Source organism: Glandiceps talaboti, chromosome 15 (genome assembly GCF_964340395.1).
Source record: "Glandiceps talaboti chromosome 15, keGlaTala1.1, whole genome shotgun sequence".
Taxonomy (NCBI): Eukaryota; Metazoa; Hemichordata; class Enteropneusta; family Spengelidae; genus Glandiceps; species Glandiceps talaboti.
This window is the reverse complement of record NC_135563.1, coordinates 17,292,151-17,313,215: the sequence shown is the minus strand read 5'-3', so window position 1 is coordinate 17,313,215 and position 21,065 is coordinate 17,292,151. Positions and strand designations below refer to the sequence as shown.

At 35.1% G+C, this 21,065-nt stretch overlaps 1 protein-coding gene across 3 annotated transcripts in view; it reads left to right on the top strand.

Moving 5' to 3' along the window:
* LOC144446572 (uncharacterized) overlaps nucleotides 1-21,065 on the top strand; it is a 37,084-nt gene that overhangs the window by 5,638 nt on the left and 10,381 nt on the right. For 2 of the 3 annotated variants that reach the window (XM_078136368.1, XM_078136366.1), the window contains exons 3-16: nucleotides 1,087-1,145; nucleotides 3,532-3,591; nucleotides 4,420-4,499; nucleotides 4,988-5,028; nucleotides 6,401-6,466; nucleotides 6,657-6,690; nucleotides 6,998-7,045; nucleotides 7,515-7,552; nucleotides 8,068-8,102; nucleotides 8,499-8,751; nucleotides 9,297-9,474; nucleotides 9,685-9,747; nucleotides 13,420-14,583; nucleotides 15,754-16,052. In XM_078136368.1, coding sequence (XP_077992494.1) covers nucleotides 1,087-1,145; nucleotides 3,532-3,591; nucleotides 4,420-4,499; nucleotides 4,988-5,028; nucleotides 6,401-6,466; nucleotides 6,657-6,690; nucleotides 6,998-7,045; nucleotides 7,515-7,552; nucleotides 8,068-8,102; nucleotides 8,499-8,751; nucleotides 9,297-9,474; nucleotides 9,685-9,747; nucleotides 13,420-14,583; nucleotides 15,754-16,052 — 2,418 coding nt within the window. Of the gene's footprint in view, nucleotides 1-1,086; nucleotides 1,146-2,688; nucleotides 2,729-3,531; nucleotides 3,592-4,419; nucleotides 4,500-4,987; nucleotides 5,029-6,400; nucleotides 6,467-6,656; nucleotides 6,691-6,997; nucleotides 7,046-7,514; nucleotides 7,553-8,067; nucleotides 8,103-8,498; nucleotides 8,752-9,296; nucleotides 9,475-9,684; nucleotides 9,748-13,419; nucleotides 14,584-15,753; nucleotides 16,053-21,065 lie in introns of those variants that run through there. The other variant, XM_078136369.1, reaches the window with a different exon arrangement.

The following is a 21,065-nucleotide window of genomic DNA, read 5'->3' as shown; positions in this document are numbered from 1 at the left end:
TTGCTATGGTGACACATAATAGTAGGTACAAGTTTTATATTTTGAAAAAAATTAATATTACAAAATCCATTGATTCAGCGTATTTCCTTGTGTCCATTTTATTTAGTAGATTTTTCAAACGCAACCAAAAAAGTCAGATATCCTAAAGTTTGCAACAATTTGTTTTGTTAGTTGTTTCTTTACAGAACTTATCAAGGAAATGTTATCACAGGAAAGATGATATATTCAGATTATTGTCAGTTTCATATCACTGGCTGACAATTTTATGTACAAGGTTCGACATGACATTGAATTGCATGTAGTGTTCAACAAAATGAATTTATTACCATCGTAAAACTTTAATGTTAATGTTGCATGTTTTGTTTCAACGACTCCATTTTGTTTCTTGAACTTTGTATAAGGAAGTATAACTCAGATCATATTTGTTTCCGTTCACTGTGTAACTGTCATATTTATGTCATAACAGAAACTCACACTAAAATATCATATTTCTGTATTTTATGAGTCAAGTTGAGAGGCATATAAGTTTTATTGTCTTGATTTTGAAGAGCGCAATGTAGTCTTGTCAGTGTCATATTCTGGTTGTGCGACATATTCTAAGAAATATACAGAAAGACTCCATTTTGTACCCTTTTGAACTTTCACCTTTGACCTGACCTATTCCATCTGTTTCAAATCATCTGTACTCTTAAAATCAAGTCAAATTTGAAAACATTTTTCACTTTACCCCCACATTTTCAGTTGGACAGTGATGGGCATGGAAGAGAGGAGGGGAGAAGGTTACAAAACTTATTAAAGAAAAAGTTGGCCTAAAACAAAAAACGATTCATTCTAGTCTTGCGACTGTACTGATAAGATACGCTGCTCTAATGCAGGTAACATTGAGAACCTTGATTTTGTTGGAGTTGCTGTGAGTAGATAAAGAAAAAAAACTACTAGTACTAGTACCTAAGTATTTGTGCAAATTCAAAGTTTTAAAAATTTGTATGTACTACTTATGTATGTTATGTGTATACATAGCATTATGATAGGAAAGAGATATGTTGTAACTTGTTGTAATCTGGATTATGATATTTTTCATTTCAGGTGCTAACAGAATATGATATCAATGCTATGAACCACTCATTTCCAGAGAAAAAACAAAAGTAAGTGTGAGATAACTGTAAAGTCTGTTGGGTATTAAAGGTGATTTTTCACTTCAGGTGTTTGTTGCCCCATATGGGATGGTTCAACATACTTTCTGTCTCAGAAGTTTGAACTTTTGCTGATAGTTTGTTCAAGAAAACTGCAACCTATTCTCAGTTAAAACTCAAAAGAGAAAAATCAGGAGTCGCTGTACAGATTTTTCAAACAGGCGCAAAAATGATATAAAAAATTAAGTGATTTTAGAATCCAATATGGCCACTGAATATTGTGTTAACTCTATGAGAAAATAAAAAAATTGATATCTTTGAAAAAATGACTGTTAACCGCCAAATTTTTTTATTCTTTCAAAAGGACCAGGAAATATGTGGGGCATGTTGTACCTTTTAAAACAGTTATTTGTAGTGAAAATGTTTTGGTGTATGCCATTTCATGTCTCTTAATAACTCTCTTCAAGGCAAATTTTTGTAATGATCATCTGATACAAAAATGGACCGTTTCCAGTTATTTTAAGGTCACATGACTACACCTAAATATATTGACATTTCAGTGACTTCAGTGTATAGAGCTGAGGAAATCAAATGCTTTCTAGAAATATTTGCTTATTTGGTATTTAACTTTTTAAAATATATCAAATTAAATTTACCAAGTGTGACAGTGCCTGACAGTGTTGTGTGTGGTCTAATCATAGCTTACAAAACTAGCGGAAAGAATTCTCAGATTTCTTCCTCAGTTTTATAATATTTTGTGTTCATAATAAACATAGCAAAATTGGTCAAAACATTTCATCAATATTTATCCTGAGCAAATAAACAAAATTTTTTTTCTCGTACAAATAATTTCCCACTTGCTGAGTTTTGAAAGTACAAGGAGGGGGTGGTACATGTATTCTATTTTGGTAGTGTTGCTATGACAACTAGCCATTGTTGTAACTAGTAAACACCTTGATATCATTTAGTCTGTGGCTGTATGCTGTTCTATTTTAAAAAAAGTAGATTTGAATACCTATCAAAAGTGTATTTGAGCTCAAAACATGATTCTAAGTAGCTTGTAACAGGTACTAAAATATCCATGGTGCTATGATGAATTTGTGCTATGATGGACCCCCTAACTTGAAATGAATTCATCCTATGATAGACCCCCTAACTTGAATTGGTACATTTGAAATACCAGTAGAGCTTGACATGGCAGACAATGTTTAGATATGATGTGAAAGTTTACATTTATATATTTATTTGTTTGTTTTATCTCACAAAAAGACAAAGGGAAGCACACACACTATACTACCTGTACATTAGTTTTAATACAAACAAAATAAGAGAAAGCAAGTCATAAATATAAACAAGCCTAGCTGCTATGCTGAGTTGAAGTAGGCCTGTCTATGACCTAAGACTCTGTTACTATAGTTTCTAAGTGAAGACAAGTCACAGAGCCAGCAAGTAGACAGGTTAGAGTTGAAGTAATTAGCTGTTTTATTTAGCATCAAGATCTCAACCTCTGTCTGATAAATTGTTGACTCTTGGTTCCTTCTTTGTTGAGCTTTGAGTCGGAGTGAAAATCTTCTGTCTTATATGGATACACTGATGTAATCATATGTTCAAAAGGAAATGTTTTCTTCTTGTTAAACTAATGAGCAGGAGCTATAGCATTTCACAGAGCTTGTAATATAGATTGGTAGACTCAAGTGAATTAACTATTAAATAAAAAAACAAAGATTTTCTCGTGCTTCATTAGAAATTTTTTGTCTGACGTCATTGTCTGAACACAAAGACACAATATGCAGGCAGCACTACAGCAATTATTTGAACTGATAGCATATGTGCCGATACAATTGTATTATCATGTATGATATTGTTTGTTGCGTAGTTTATTGTTCTAATGCCAGCTCTCGTTTTTGTTGATGTTATTGTCAGTATTTTCATGGACTCCATATTTTTTTTGTGTGAATTTGTCAGTTATGATTCTGGATTGACAACAGTGTGCCAAAAAGCCAATTTGATGTGCCACAGACACACACATCATGCAATTTTTTGTTACTCACCAAAATTTGGTAATCCCCTATTCTTTACTATGGAATGACTGACAAGAAAAATCAGTTTCTATCATATTGACCCACAACAAAAAAGTGTTTTATTCATCATTTGTAAAGGGCATGCTGATTAACAGCTAATGTTATTTTTCTGAATTGTCACACACAAAGTACTTTGGTGTCAGCCATTTCTGATTAGCAGAATATCACCTTGTCTACAAGAGTAAAAAAAAAAACACATCAAAATTTAAGAATTAAGTTTTGATCACTTTATCAAATTGATTTGATTGATTGATTGATTGATTGATTGATTGATTGAAGTCTTATTCATCATGTGTTATTCCTTTACATTGTGACAGGTCATTGGTAAAGCAGATAGGCAAAATCAAGGGCAAGAAAGGTGTACTGCAACGATTAAAGTAAGTTGAAAGTCCCTAGCTCACTGATTTTAAATGTAGAAAATTATGTTTTCAATTTGAACGGTTTGTTTGAAAACACATATAGTAATGTTTAAAAACATTCATTATGTTAGGAATAATATGCTATAGGTCTTTGGATAGTGTAAGAGTTCTTTCCAGGCCGTACATATCTACAGAGAAGTGAATAACTGTTAGTGTGAATGGTACATGTATAAACTGAAATGTTAGCAAACTGAATGTAGGTAGTGGTGGGGTGGGTAGTTTTTGTATATATTAAATATTAGACAGTATTTGAATTGTGATTTATTCATAATTCAACTTTAATACTTTAGAGTATTGAACCAACACGTACTCTTAACACGCTTCAATCCTGGTGTTTTAGAGTAATACACGAAAAATTTCGTGACGGAATTTAATGTACAGTTACTAACATGACAAGGAAACCCTAATTATGCTTATCAATTGTGCTAACAACACCAGAAGATAGGTTTTAATGCCATTGAAGGTATTCATCGATATTAGCATTATATTGAAATTATTCCAACCTTGTTGGACTGACTGCACTTTTCAAGTCCATGTTTCTGAATTGGTTCATCCTTCTACATGTGTAGTTGGACTGACTGCAGTCTTCTACATGTGTAGTTGGACTGACTGCAGACTTCTGCATGTGTAGTTGGACTGACTGCAGACTTCTACATGTGTAGTTGGACTGACTGCAGCCTTCTGCATGTGTAGTTGGACTGACTGCAGACTTCTGCATGTGTAGTTGGACTGACTGCAGTTTACATGACAAACTCATCATTTTATTCTTTGTTTATTTATTTACAGGATAGGAGGTAGTTTTAAAAAGAATGATGTACCAGCCCCACCTCCTGCCCCTAGAGACTATCATGATGAACAAGACGATGGTAAGAAATGGTTTGAATTTTCTTCCTGCTATTGATAGAGGTGTAGGTTGTGGGTAGATCTATTCTTTTATCTTGAAATACTGTTCAGTGACAGGTGAAAATCTTGAATAAAACTTGATTTTGAATCTGGAGCCATGTTAGTTTGATTTAACTCTATCCCCATATATGGAAGTGCTATACCCATATATGGAAGTGCTCGTTAATTATTCAATGTAGAGGCACAAGCTAGGTCATTCTTTCACTGCATGTCACATGAGTGATTAGATTTTATGTGCAAATTCAACACATGTTTCAGACAGTGACAGCACTTCAATCAAAATGATTTTTCACTTGAGTGAAACAGTGCATAACTTATAATAAACTCAGCGTGTGCCACTCAAATATTTGAAAAAAATATTTGAAAAGTTAAAAATGTGAATGGTATGGTGGTTTCGATGTTGATCGGTTTCAAAAGTTGTTGTAAACTCATTAAGTTAATTCATTTACAGATGACGGATGGGGTTCAGATTTTGATGACGTAGATAATAAGGTAAGTTTAAACACATTTTAATTTTTCATGAGAAAGTACACTGTGTATTCCTGACTTGAAGAAAGTCTTGAACCCTGAAATAAATTTTTTTTGACTAACTCAGTAAATATCTTACCAACGTTGCTACATTATATTGACTAGCTCAACACAAATTTTTACCAACGTTGGTACATTTTATTGTCTGGCTATACTAAGGTCTTAGAGACGTTGCTAAATTGTATCATCTTTCACAACAAAACATCTCCACATCATCTGGGATGACAAGAATTGAAGTGCAATGGTTACATTTTAGTCAATTGACTCTCAAAAATAATAGAATGAGCACGCCAACATTGGGTTTACCTTCCGTGTTGTCCTTGATATGGTGGCTCACAGTTGGTGCAGAGAAAGTGTAGCAATGTTGGTTAAGATGAACATTGCATAAGGCAATTGAGGAAACAGTGTTTTTTTTGTTGCACCAGGTGGTAAGATTTTTGTTTCAGGTTTCATGATTTCCGTTGTACTTCACCTTCGGCAAATTATTTGCACGACAAAATAAAACATGTTGTATCTTATTTATTCTGACTCATATTGCATTTTGTCTCGCTTGAAATTCTTCAAGTGGTGTTTTTTGATTTACAAATTTGGCAAGGCTCTTGTCCTGAGTACAGTCCGTCTACAGAAGTAGCTGTATGTAATCTAAGACCCAGATCTACGTACACAATCAGAATGTGCCAAACAAAAACTGAGGAGAGTTATTTATACCTCTGGTGTGTAGCTCCAAGTGTCTGACCATTGTCTGACTTTTGCTAGACTCTCAGTCTCTTGCTGTCTTTTGGTAGAGTTTCTGGTTGCAAAATATGCCTTAGGGTTTTAGCAGCCAGCTAGACTACATGCAGTCTTGAAAGTGTGATATTTAAAACTTGATATTTCATATTTTTAACTGTCTGGTTTCTATTGATATGAGACATTTGAAAGGCTACTTGTCTGACCTTTTTATAGATATGACCTATACCTCTCAATGCACACATAATCAAATAATTATGACATCATGCATGTGTAACAAAGGCAATTTCTGAGTAAACAGCGCCACCAAGAGTTTAAATATGGAAATGTGTCATCTTCTCACAAAAAACGTACATGTACCTGAACGTTACATACTTTAGTTTTCTGCTTAAAGTTGACCTGTGATGTGAACATGTCTTATTCCCTAGCTGTCTATCATTTGTGGTAACCATGGATACTGTCTTCTTTTTTTAAGACCACAATAATTGACATGTTTCAAATGATATTTTTCTTATACTGACTAAATTCTGTAGTACTGATATTATAATTCAAAATGCTTTTCTCATGTATGGCATGTTTTTGATAGTTTGATTCTTCTTTCCTCCAGACTGATGAAGAGCTAGGAGATGATGATGATGAACGGCCTGACTATGATCTACCCCCAGATGTGGAGGTATTGACAAATTGGATTCATTTTATTACTATGGAAAACCAGCTATCAAAGTTTAACTAATTCTAGTAAGAGGGAGGAATGTCCATAAATATTACAATTGTAGGAGGAGAATTGCCTTGATTGTTGCATGGAAATTTCTTTACTGGTTTTGTTTTTTTACGTTTTGTTTTGTTTTTCTTTTTATATTCAGTTTGGAGATGAAGTTCCGGAATATCTTGCCCCAGGTAGGAAACAGTTTACAAACTAATTTTTAAAAATGTAGTTATTTATTTATCTATTTTTACATTTTTTTTGATAGTATGTTTGTTTTGAATAAAGTACAAACACCTGTCTAGTTTGATACTTTGTCACAAATTGTAACAGTGCTATTTTCATACCCAGCAGCAGCACTGAATGATTCTGGTTTCTGAATAGCGCCACCAGTGGCCAAACTGTACAATCTTTTGTCTTTCAAATAGTCATGACATACAGTGAATGTGTACCAGTCGTACTTTCGGTTTTCTCATACATTTTATTTAATCTTTGACTCAGATGATGTAGAACCAATAGAAGAAGAATTTTATGAAGATCCTGATGACTGTAAGAAATTTAATTCTTTGCTGAAGACAGAATATGCTTTGGGCACCAATTCTCTTTAAAAGTCAAAGTAGTTCACCTAAAACTTTGCCCTCTGAAAACTTGCTCTTGTGCCTCATCAAATCATAGAAATTTGATTGTTCACCAACTTGTTGCCATGGAAATCGCCCTTTCATTACTTTCCCAGAGTTAACATAGTATTTGTCGGCCATTTTGAATTGTGATGTGGACGAGTTTGAAATCATGTGAGTTCTATTAGAAAAAAATTGCATGGTGATCCCTCTTTTTTCTTCTTGATTTGAACTAGGAATTGGTTGGAGTTTTCTTGAACAATGTAATAGTAAATTTTGAGACTCTCGCTATGTCAGTATTTCTAAATGCATAGTTAGTACAACATCAGTTATTCTTTTAGATGCCATTGGTCTTAATCTACCCTCACAACTATTGATTTCTCTGTGTGTTTACTTCACAGCAACTCCTATGCCAGGCCCTCCACCAAGAGCACCTGTAGTAAGTTAATTTTTTGAATAACTTTTACATCATAACAACAACATTGTCAACCTGGAGCTTTTGTTGTTGTTATCGTAGCCAGTGTGTCATGCCAAATAGCTAAGTATGCTGTTCCAGCTAGCCAAGTCTATGGGCTTAAATGATTGGTAGCCAGCGTGTTGTGTCAGATAGCCAAGCCTATGGACCTGAAATTGGCCAGTATGTTATGACAGATAGCCAAGTCTATGGGCTTAAATGATTGGTAGCAGCGTGTTGTGTCAGATAGCCAAGCCTATGGACCTGAAATTGGCCAGTATGTTATGACAGATAGCCAAGTCTATGGGCTTAAATTAGTCAGTATGTCATGTCAGATAGCCAAGTCTGTAGACATAAATTAACCATCACGCCTATGGGCTTATAATATTAAAATTGGCCAATATGTTATAATCTATAGATGCCAGAGTTATTAATACAAGATGTTTTCCACTGTGAATTCTAAACTTAAATATTACCTGATTGTGTCTTTTTCTCTTCAGAGTCATTTTGGTGCTCAAAACGGACACAGTAACAGGTAAAAGCCGTGTGTATTTTTTGAATAGAAATCTCCTAAGGAAAAATATACCTCAGCAGACTACACTGTACAGTAATTTGTTTGAAATTCAAAGTAGTTCAAATCATCCAAAACTTTTCCTATCAAAGATTGTTCTTGGTCTTTTTGTACAATTGTTAAAAAAATGAGTTGTTCATTCTCTTCTTTTCGACTCAGTGTTTGGTGTTCATTTTAAACTGTACTATGGCTACACTTTCAAATCTTTTTGTCCATTATTCAAATATTTCGTTGTGAAAATAACAGCGAAATTTCAGATTTGTACTTCTGAGTTGCTTACTATGTTAAATATTTTGATAGAAATTGGCCACTCTAGTTACTTAATAAACTGATAATTTATTTCCATTTTGGCTTGCTTAGACCACCACTGCCAGGCAGACCACAACAACAACAATCAACACCACAAGCAAGACTACCTGATAGACCACCAAAAACATCACCACTACCACCAAGACAACCAGAAAGACCCCCAAAACAACCACCAATGCAAACAAGAATACCACCAAGAGCACAACAACCAGCATTTCAACCCCCAACTTTTCAAAGTCAAGACAGGCCCCCACCAAGACCAGTGAAACCAGCCCACATGAGGCAACCTCCTCCTCCAGAACCAGTGAGTCTTCTTTATGTTTCACCACCCCAATGTAATATTTGCTTTCGTCTGTGATTTTAAACTTGTTGAAAGAGAAATGAATGTGATAAATAGTAGTTTTTGTAATTTAGAAGAGAAACCAATGTGATACCAATGTGTATACCAATGTGTATGTGTGTGTGTGTGTGTGTGTGTGTGTGTGTGTGTCTGTGTGTGTGTGTGTCTGTCTTTGTGTCTGTCTGTGTTTGTTTGTGTAGGTTTGTGTTTGTTTGTTTGTGTGTGTATGTATGTATGTATGTATGTATGTGTGTATGTGTGTTTGTGTGCGTGTGCATTGTGTGTGTGTGTGAGTGTGTGTGTGAGTGTGTGTGTGTGTGTGTGTGTGTGTGTGTGTGTGTGTGTGTGTGTGTGTGTGTGTGTGTGTGTGTGTGTGTGTGTGTGTGTGTAACAATGTCTGAATTTCTGTGTGTTAGGTGGCAGTGAAAATCTCCAGGAGATCTGATACAGTGTCGGTTTGTTAGGTTTGCAAACTAGTACATACAGACTTAAATTTTGAATAACTGCAGGAAGGAGAAACATATGAAGTACCACTTGCAAATGATGAAGAAAACTATGAAGATCCCGTAGAACAAGAAACATATGAAGAGCCATTAGACACTGATTTCGGACGCCAACAACAAAAACCTACTTATCAAGAAGATGGAGAAGTTTATGAAATACCTGAGAATGAGGCTGTGAACGATGGTGAGTTGTTTGATATTTTGGTATGCAAACTTGGTCATGAATATTCAAAATGGATTTTCATTGAGAGGTAAAGCATTACCCTGTAGCAATAGTGACAGTTGATATAATGGGTACCCTCGAAACTCCTCTATGTTGCTATGACAATACCCAGTTTACTGTAGGTTTTGTATACATGCAAACATTTTATATAAAACTTTATGATACCAACAGGCGATACAGATGATGATGATGATGATTATGAAGAGCCAGAAGAGATGTATGAGATTCCAGAAGGTAAGTTTCTTTCTTCCCGTTTCACCAACCCTTTAACCACCACCACTAAGTTGATTGCCATTTTGTTATTTGCCGTTAGTTATTTTGATGACATTTGTTAAAATCTCATTGATGCCTCCAATGTAAAATAACTGAAATCAGATGATAATGATTGCCATTGTTGAATAGTTACACAGTATAGCATTAAAAAGTGGAATTCTAATCTCATAGTTGCCACTGGATGTAACATATGGGCAAATCAATTCAGTTGGAAAGTGTCTGTATTCGGCCAACAATTGGTACATAACACAAGTATGTACAGAAAAAATATGTGTTAACTTAGGGTGGCTAATGTTTCAAGTTTCTGTAGCTTAAAACGTTATCCATTAGTGTGAGCGCCCTCAACTTTATGATCCAAAGGAACCTTTGTTTTCTACATAACCTTTGATTCTGTACTGCCATGAAGGATGTGAATTACCAGAGTTTGAGAAAAGTTTGACTTAGACAATCAAATTGCATGAATGGAAAATGTCCAAGTGTTTTCTTGCAATTCTTAGTCAAACTCCCTTCATGTAATAAGAATAATTTTGTATTTTGTTTCAAAAAAGTAGCAGAAGATGAGAATGTTTTCCTAATAGTCAGAACCTTGTTCAACTTCAGACTTGCATTTTGCATTAAATGCTCATCAAAAAATGCATTGCAGCGGCATAAGACATGTAATGTGGTTGCATGTGCTATGGGTTTTCATGGACACAACATAAAATCACCAGTGGTATGCCAGCATGTTCTGTAACTTCACTTTCATGCTTGAACATGAAAACATAACAAACATGTATGTCATGTGCACATCATTCTATGTACTACTCATTGTAAAACCATAGTAGCTATGATTGATAAATGTGATTTTTGTTTTGTTTCTTGGGTTAACAGTAGATTTAAAATCAACCATACATAAAGCTCCACTCAGTCTTGCATTCTGCACCACAACATGCATACAAATGTTAAATTAGCTAATACCAAAGACTAATTCTAATCTGTCACTTTGAAACCACAAAATATCAAGCAGCCATGCAGGTTTATCAAAATCTGACCCATAATTACATTCTATATAACTGTCACTCATGATGGCAATGATTGGATAATGTTGTCAAATTGATATAGTACGCCATATTCTGGTTTTCCACCTTGCAGTCATTTTACAAAAAAAGTGTCACAATAGAGCGACATATGCCACTATATAAAGCAGTGAAGAAAATAATGCTACAGCAAATATAAGTTCCTATAAAAACAGATGTGATTGGAAACAAATTTGGCAGAATATTGTGACTGATTGAGAATACAGCCAACTTTTGCCATGAAAAACGACGAAATTATGATTTTGTTTAAGGTAGACTGTAGCCATCCCAAAGCTGCTGCTGAACAGCACCCCTAGTGGCCAAACTAGAAAATCTTTTGTCTTTCTAATAACCGGAACATGGCGTATTATATTCTATATATTGTAAGCAGTCATATGTCAGTGACAAAGCATTTTGCACTTGAATGCACTGGTTGAGTTTTGAGGTACATCGTATGCTTCTTGACATAGCAATGATATGCAAATTACACAAAAAACACAACATACATTATATCATAAAATTTAAATATTAAAATAACTGATAATATCACCACAGTTCAAATTGTCAAGTTCACCACTCACTCACGATAAAGAAACATGTCTTAGCTCACAAAATAGTCTCTGGGAATTGCTGGCATACCTTTCTATTTTCAAAAAAGTATAGCTGTATGCCCATGTCAGCAAGTGACACCAACGGAAATGTTTTGGGCTGAGACATATCTAGTGATATGATAGTGTGTAATTAGGGGACCTGTTCATCTTTTTATATTGTTCTTTTGAGTTTTAATCTTATTGTTTTATAGTCTAAGTTTACATAACGTCTTCTGTGTCTGATACTCTGCTGCCAGCCCTGTAGAGTCCTAGTGAAAATCTATGCAAATTTACATAGCACAGCCAGAGATAGTGTAACACAGACAAAATCGGTATGCCATGGGTGAGTGCTATTCATGGAGATCTGATTTTAATACTCAACTGGGAGATTCCCCAAGTTGTGGTTGGTTTGTTGTAACCCTGTGATTTGCTTGCTTGTTTATGTACACCAAGTGTATCTATCTAAGAATCTAAGAATATTTGAATGATGTCCCTATTACTAGTATTAGATTTTACCATAGTATCTCTGTAGATTCTATAGAGGTTTTCCCACAGTGTATTTCCATGGATTCTGCAGAGATTTCCCATACCGTCCCATAAATTCTGCAGCTTAGAGATTTTACCATGATGGCATTTCTATGAATACTATAGAGGTTTTCTGACAGCATTTCCATGGATTCTGCAGACTGGTAGCTTAGCATGCACACAAGGTGTTTGGTAACCAAGACAATGATAATCCAAAATACGACAAATCAAACATGTTGAATACTGCCAAATGGTAGTATAGTGTGGTACAACGTGCTGTTTTATGATAGCCCTGCATAGCAATGCTTGATGCAATAATGTATACATCATATCATGCATACTTCCATTGATATGAGGTAATCACATATACAAAGACCATATAGAACATACTAATGTTATAATGATAATGAACATCGGTTGCTATGTCACTAGTATGCAAATGAGGATACAAATGACAGCATTGGTAGCTGATGACATCACTGGTATGCAAATGAGCATGCAAATAACAAAAATCAAAAGGAGACAAAATTGGCATACTTGAATGTACCTTCTTGTAATAATGGCTTCATTGATAGGTTTAGGCTGCCCTTGCCAAAGTCTGAAATGAATGTACATTTTTTGTACATGTATGTGTCATTTTGAAAAGTTTGTAGTCTGAATTTTGTTGTCCATAACCTGGTATTAGTGTGGAATTCAGAACAAGACAACATTTTCCTTCCATACAAACATTTGGTTATAGTCGACTGAAATATACTATGGTATGATATTGTGTATTTGAATTCAGTTCTTGATGACTGCTGACTGCATTTTTCACTAAAAAGCATCTGTTAGGCCAAAGTCAAACAAAAATTTTGAGTTTCGTAAATTTGCATGGCTTCAACAAATGAACTGTCCACGCTAAATTACATTGTTACATCACCTGATGCTATTTATCTTGAAAAGTTGAAATTATTGACTTCATTTGAGAATTCTTTCTGTGTACTCACTCTCAAATATCCAATAGCCTATGGAAATGATAGAGCAAATTTGTTGTTGTATGGTTGTCATGGTTACAACTTGAATAAGATTAATTTTTGCCAAATCTGGTAGTCTCTGTTGATGTATGTATGTATTTGTCTGGTAGTTCACAAATATTTATTGGATTAACAGTTCTAATGGTGTCCAACTGATTAAGTTTCTCAAAAGTTTTGAACACGTGATTTGATTCAAAATTTTTTGAAACAAGTTTTGAGTTCGTGCACAGATGAAATAGTAGTGTGAATGTCTTTAGATACAACTAATACAATGTAAGATAGCAAATCTGGTCAAATTAACAACACTTCTGATTCAACCATGATGGAAAAGACCGTACTTGTTTGCTGACCGACAAGAAGACTGAAGGTTGAAACTATCAGTCTCCAACTGTCAGCTTATTGGCAGTCGTAGACTGATCTCTCTCTTTCTCTTCCCATGACAAAATTTAGAGAAAAATGAATCACCACCTCTAACACCAAAAACACCGGGCAGTCGACCTCCTATGCCACTTCCATCTGGAGCGCGTGATGCGTTCCCATTACCCACACCGAAGAACACACACCCATCTCATATACCATTTCATGCCCGACGTGAAGAACAATCACAACCAGCAGTTCCTGACATTCCTAAAAAAACTCCATGGCAACAACACAAAAGTCCATGGCAACAACAAAAAGAACAAGCATTGTCAACTAATCAGCCATCATCTACACCAGCTTGGAAAAAAACAACTCCTCAGACATCTTCATCGCCAGCAATACCTGCATGGAAAAAACAGGAAGCCAGAGAGCCAACAGTACCAGCTTGGAAAAAAGGAGCCAGTGATTCACCATCCACCACACCTGCTTGGAAAACATCAACCAATCAGACATCTGCATCATCATCATCATCATCATCATCACCGACACCTGCATGGAAGAAAGGAGGAAACTATGAGCCATCAACTACCACACCAGCTTGGAAAAAACCAACCAATCAGACATCTTCATCATCATCATCAACACCTGCATGGAAAAAACAGGAAGACAATGAGACACCAACACCACCTTGGAAAAAGGGAGGAGCCGGTGAGACAACAACGACACCAGCCTGGAAATTGCCGAAATCTAATGAGCCATCATCTACGACACCGGCTTGGAAAAAGTCAGCAGGAACTAATGAAACATCATCGGCCCCACCTTGGAAAAGGCCAGAACTAAATCCAACATCATCAGCACCAACCTGGAAGAAAACTGTAGCAACTGATATAGCAGAAAAGGAGGAGTCCAGAGAACCACAAGAAGAAGAAACTGTTTCTTCAGCAGTTTCAAATTTAAAGAAAATGTTTGATCTGGGGAAAGGTCCTTTTGGGAACGGCGGCAATGATGGTGTTGTCAAGAAACCAATCATTCCTCAAAAACAAACAGAACCCAAATTTGGAGACCCTAGAAATTTAAACAGAAGTGAAAGTCCATCACTTCCTGACAGACCACTAAAATTAAGAAGTCCTGGTAACAGTGGAGATGGCGTACACGGTCGACCACAATTGCCATTACCAGAAGACAAACCACCATTATTACCATCACGACCAAACCAACAAACAAACGATTCATCACCAGCTGGTATGATGACAGGTATGTGATTTTGTTCATTCTGTGTGGTTCTCGAAACATGGTCATTTATGACAATGATTCGATATACAGTTTCAGTACTGAGTCTACCCAGTCAGCCAAAGGGGAGAAAACAGCATGGCTTGGGTAAAAAACTTGGTATATGAATCATATAGAAACATATAATGCTTTCTCAACAGGACTGTTTTCGAATGTATGATATTATTGAAATAGGTGTTTGTTATCCTTGTGTTTGTTATTATTTACCTCCGCTGTGTAAGCAAAAAACAACCCAAAAAGTACCCTCTTAGCTACTTCGGTGTCATGTTCATAGTCATTCGTGCACATTATCAAAATAACATCATATGCTGACATCCTGCAGACAGCAAATGTTACACTGCTTTCTGTCAATTTTGCTGTTTCATGTACAAATAACTTCAATTTCGTTTCCAGCGGGTAATGAGGAAATGAATATGCTGAAAGTAACTTATTCAAATCTAAACTGCAAAATTTATGCAATTACTAAGGTAAAGCGATGCTTTTCAGAAGCACACCCACTTCTGAAATGCTGGTCCACAGCAAAATGCCCACGCATCTGTCATAATGATGAAGTTCAATGCTAGCTTTCTGTGCAACGTTGTAAATGTAGAAATACCACAATCTCCTTCCTCTGCTAGTTATGAATCTTGACCCCCCCCCCCATGCTTATATACCTGAACATGTATCAAGTGCAGTAGAGTTTCTTTACAAGATTTCAACATTAAGTAATTTACCAAAGGATTCTTTTATCACCCAAAAATATAGCTAAAGTAATAGCAGTAACCAAAGTCAAAAATAAGCCTGACTGAACTTTTCCTTTAAATACTAGCACTTCCCTTCTACTACTACTAGCAAACAATATTTAAGGTCAGAGTTCAGATGTCATAGGTCACCAGATCAACAGCTAATTATAGATATGTATAGCAAATTTCTATTGCCATTTTTATCTAGGCTAACTTTTTTACACTCAATTCACATTAATATTTTAACTATCGTGATAATAAACACAAATTTCTGAAGATATAATACCAAATCTGGGGAAAAAAGATGGATTTCCAAGTAATTCCCAAGGTATTGACTGCAGGTGACAAATATATAAAAGTACCTGTGATTAGTTTTTTTCTGGATGAAATATTTGTTTATTGTAATCGATAGAGAGACATCTACCACCAAAACCTGGCAAACAGGATGTACCGACACCAAAACTACCAGATGTGCGGAGACCAATACCACAACCAGACACAAAACAGGTACCACCTCCAAGACCTCCCAAACAAATTCCACAGCCACCTGCCCAGGTTAGACCCCCTCCTATGCCAACAAAACAGCCACCACCACCACCAGTAACGCAACCAGTCAGACCCCCTACCAAATCACCGCAGGTGTCGGCTCCGCCATCAAGACCTCAACAGAAGGAACTGCCACCTCCACCAAAACCAACATCATCTCAAATGGTAAGACAATTTTTATTGCACTTCTCGACAAACCTTCTTTATTATTTGTGGTATATTAGAGTGTATATTTATATGCAGCAGCAGTTGTTGTTGTTGTTGTTGTTGTTGTTGTTGTTGTTGTTGTTGTTGTTGTTGTTGTTCTTCTTCTTCTTCTTCTTCTTCTTGCAGATTAACCCAGATAACACTAGCTTTTGGAGCAATATGAACAAACAGATGTTGTTTTACACCACCACAAAAAATTCATGTACAAATAATAACTTTCCTTTCTTGATGTGTTGTCAGACTTGGGTCAAAACCTGGTTGTACAAATGTGATGTTTGAAAAAAATTGAAATTACGTGTAATTGCCTTGATAGTACATACGTGTAGTTGACTAATGATCTAAGTTGCTCTGAACTTTGTACATTGCAAGTTTGGCTGAATTTATCAATCAAAAAATCTAATATTTGCACTATCAGATGCCACAATTGTTTGATAGCACAGAAAACTTAATCTACACCAAATTCCTTCTTCACCGTAACTTTATTAACATGTATGAGCATGCTAAGACAGCATTCTCCCCATCTTTCATTTAACACACATTCATGTGACTTATTTTGCTAGTGAATGATAGAGGGCGCCCTACCCAAATCTCCTCATGTCAGTGGTCAAAGCCAGTCTGACATATATTATGTAATGTTACAAACATAGTGGTTATTAACAATGACCTGTTGCATTTCGTAATGTGTAGTTTTGTTTAAATTTGATAAAAATTATATTGTAAGGTGAGATGTTATTTCATATCAGTTAAAATTTGCATACTTAATTTAATGCCTGGTTAAAATATTTGTATTTTTTTATATTCTGTCATGAAGAATTTTGCATTTTCAGATACCAATGCAGTTCAATTGAAGAGCATGAGAAACTATATGTTTTGTTCTCCATGGTTTCTGATATTCTAGCTTGAAAAATAGTATAAGGAAATGTCTGTACTTTAACATAAATTCTAGGCTGTGCTGTTCTACAATATAGGAAATGAAATGTCCTGTAGTTAACTTGGATGTCTCTTGCCTGGGGCTAAAGGAGTAGAAATTTTGCTTGTAGATCATCAGCATTATGTTATGTTTTTATCAGAATATGTAATATTCTTTTTGTAAATGTTTTGAAGATAATATGTTGGTGAGAATACACTTTGGAATGTTACTACTCTGGCAATCAGGGTTTCGGTTTACTGAGATAGACTTAAACTCAAACTGTTGTTGTGACATGATGTATGAACTATTTGAATGCATATTTCTGATGACTGCCATGTTCTTGTATTGCACACTGTGGAGACCCAGTATTTAATCTTGATCACAAGGTCACACAACAGACAGCACAGCTATCGTCCTCTTGGGTAATCTACCACATTGAACAACAGTAGTTTTAAGTTTGTGGCTATGGTAATAAACCGAGCCCCTGATTGCCAGAGTAGTATCAATCCATCATCATACAACTACAGAGTGGTTGACACTGCCGTATTATGAGACTGAAATCAAATGTGTACTCTAAGTAACATATGACATCTCTGAAAAGTACACACTGTGTTATTGATAGTAGGTTTATACAGCCACTCAGGGAACATGATAAGTACTGTGTCTGATCCCACTATGTAAACAATTGAGTCTGTCAGAAAATCTGTGGACATAAGTCAAAATATTGTAAGTCTAAAGTCTAAAAGTATTGTGAGTTTTGACATGTTTAGGAAAAAAAAACCAATCAGAATCATTTCACACCACAGGTTGGGTTCAAGTATGCTTAGGTTTGGAAATTTTTACACTTTTTCCTACAATCACCAAATTTTAAGATCAAAATGAGTGGCATTACATGATTTTAATATGTTAAATACATATACATCATGCTAAATATACTTAGCTCTGATTTAAATTGTTTGTTGAGTCTTATTCTTGGTTACGGAGTGACATCACGTACAGGTCTCGCTCCGAATATGTTTGTACTGGGACAGTGCGCCTGCAGTGAAAACAAAGCCTACTGCAGTGAAAGTCAACAAGACCTAATATCTAATTTTGCAATTACTTTTTTGTAACAGTCCTCACACTGAGAACATTAATTGTTTTGTATGTTTAGCAAAAACTAACTAATGGTATATTCAATTTTCAAACTTGTGTTTTAGAGGTGATTTGGGAGGAGTGACGCTTTTGGAAAATTTAAAAAAATGAATTTCAAGAATACAAATGACACCAGATTGCTAGAGATGGTGACATTGAAAATAAGGACACATGGTCATATTTAGAGCTGCACTAGCTGCAACTGGTCAAACATAATAATATTAATATATAGTAATATTGTACACTTTGAACAGTAATTATATCACCTTCTGGTAAATGTATTTGTGCACCTATACATAATATGGTACAGTAAATCCAAACAGATTGATTTTTGGGTCCATACCCAAAATTCAGCACCCCAATGTGATCATGATTACAACCAGTTGCTGTAAATAATTGACCCATCGTTAGCATGTGTAGTGTCTGATTATTAGTACTTTAACAATTTTCAGGGAAATTTTTGTTGGTTTTCTTGTAAAAAAAATTGATACTCCAGTTACAGCTCGTGTTGCTTTAAGTGTTGGTTGTAGTTTACATATCATGAATAGTGGACAATGGAAGGAGATTAAACTATCATTATGATGTCATCAGTCAGTTTAATTCGCATAATGAGATAATCTGACACAAAGAAACAACAACAGCTATTGTTCTTCTGTTGTCTTTTGGAGAAGTGCTGTTGTCAAAAGAAAAGTAACAATTCATGTCTGAGCAAATTCCGAGTTGGTAGCCAGAATGTAAGCAAGATTATGCCAAAGTAGGTTCCTCTTGTAATGGAGAGACTCTAAAACATGTGGTGATGCTCCTTACTGTCATATATTTAAATTTATGCAAACAACTCAAATAAAAGCTTGCATGAAAAATTCATCCGATGGAGCTTTAAAAAATAAAAGAATGGCAAGGTTGTCATGTAAATTCTTGAAAAGTAACACAAATCAGACAAAATTTATCCAAAATTTCACCTAAATGAATAGATTTTTTTAGGGAGGAAATTAGACAAACAGATATGGTTAACAGCATTTTGAATTGCAGATATTTTACAAAAGACTTTCTTTTAGTTTTGACAGGTTTGAAGTTGGTTAACTACTAAGAAAATTAGTTCCATAGAATTGCATTTTTGATGGGTTATTTCAAATCCGATCCCTTTCTGTTGGCATGGCAACACCATAATGTCTATCAACAGAAGGGTTTGTATGTGAAGTCTTTTGAATCATTAAAAGCAAAATTTAAAAAAGTGACTCCGTTTAAAGCGTTAGATTTTATAGGCAAATTGTCTTCATTAGAAACACATTACGTGAGAACCAAACCAAGTCACATCACGATTTTTAGTTAACGCGTAGATAGTCGAGGAGTTTCACTGTTATGGTTAACGTCTAGACAACATCAACAGAAAGTACAATGGTATACACCAAGGTATAGCATTTATAAACAGTCCGCCTGAAATCAAAAACATGCAAACACATGCTCCCTATTAATTAACTAGGCGCTAAATTGTTAGGATAGATTTGAATTGTTGATTCTAAGCTTTTTAAAGGTAATGACCACATTGGTCTTTAGCATTTAGACTGTTGTCAAGAGTCACCACCCTCTGTGCATAGTTTGACTATTCAAAATGAGGAATTAAACTTTGAAATGAAAACAAGTTCTTAATTTCAATCCCCCTAGTTGTCACCTTTCTTCTTTCTTTATTTTGTTCTTGTTGCAAGTGTTTCAAGTGTGAATAGACATCGACACCCTACCAAATGTGTCTGACTACAAATTCATGGTCAAAGCCAGCAAGTACTACCCGGTACTGGCATTAGAAAACTATAGCTTGATACGTTTCACTTTTCTTCTAAGAATTTCTGACAACTGACCTGACAAATTAGAATTTGAAAAGACACTGTCAAGTACACGTTGGAATTTTGTAATCAACATGCAACGTTTAGAAATCAGTGGTTCATTGTTACCACATTTAAAGGAATGAGATTGACAAAAGGGACTTTTATATTGTAATAGACCCCATGGTCATTGCCAGAACACGCTGAGATTGACTATTTAAAAAGGTTCATTTCAAGTTGACTTCACCCAAGTTCATTTCCTATTCAACTATATCATGATTGCATTATTCCTGTTTCTAGTGAGCCAAGGTCAGGTCTTGGACAAGGTTACGTTCTTGTCACGTCCCATTTCGAGGCCTGTTGCTGATTCTCTTCTGTAATCCAAATCTCTGATTTTTGTCTTTTCACCATGATTGTGCATTGAAACATGAAAAAATATACAAAAATGATTGTGAAACTTACACACTAAAAAAAAATTCAATACAAAACAAAAGATCAAAGAATATTTTGAGATCGAAGAATATTTTCAGGTGATTTTGAGAACACGTTAATTTTAAATATGTTTGGAGTTTAAAAATAATGAGGGAAAATGAAACATTGATGACATCAATGGACAGATTATCCAAGAATATGAAATACTTTTTTGGTCAGGATGTAGGTTTTATGGAATAGAATTGGCACATCTTAAAGGTTTTATCATATACCGCATAAAATTTGAAATTTGAACTAAATATGTACACATCTTGAAATTATTCACTTTTTTGGGTTAAAATTGCACTAAAAATCCAAAGCACATGATTCTATACACTGACCATGTTTTGGGAAGCATTCTGGGGCGTAATTATAATGGAAATTATTGACCAGGTAGAACTCATGATTTCTCCATTGGATCTCACGATTTCTCCTCAACAATATACAGTACGTGATCAGAAAGGTATATGATAATAGGTTGTTTATAATACCATATTGAAAATAAAACCTTGAACACACAGCATCCTGTTGAAGACCTATCATGACTGATGGAGAGACTACATTTTTAAAATGTGTATATTGTTCTTTTAGTCGCACCGTATGGAATATATACAATGTTTAGTTGTCGTATATAAACAT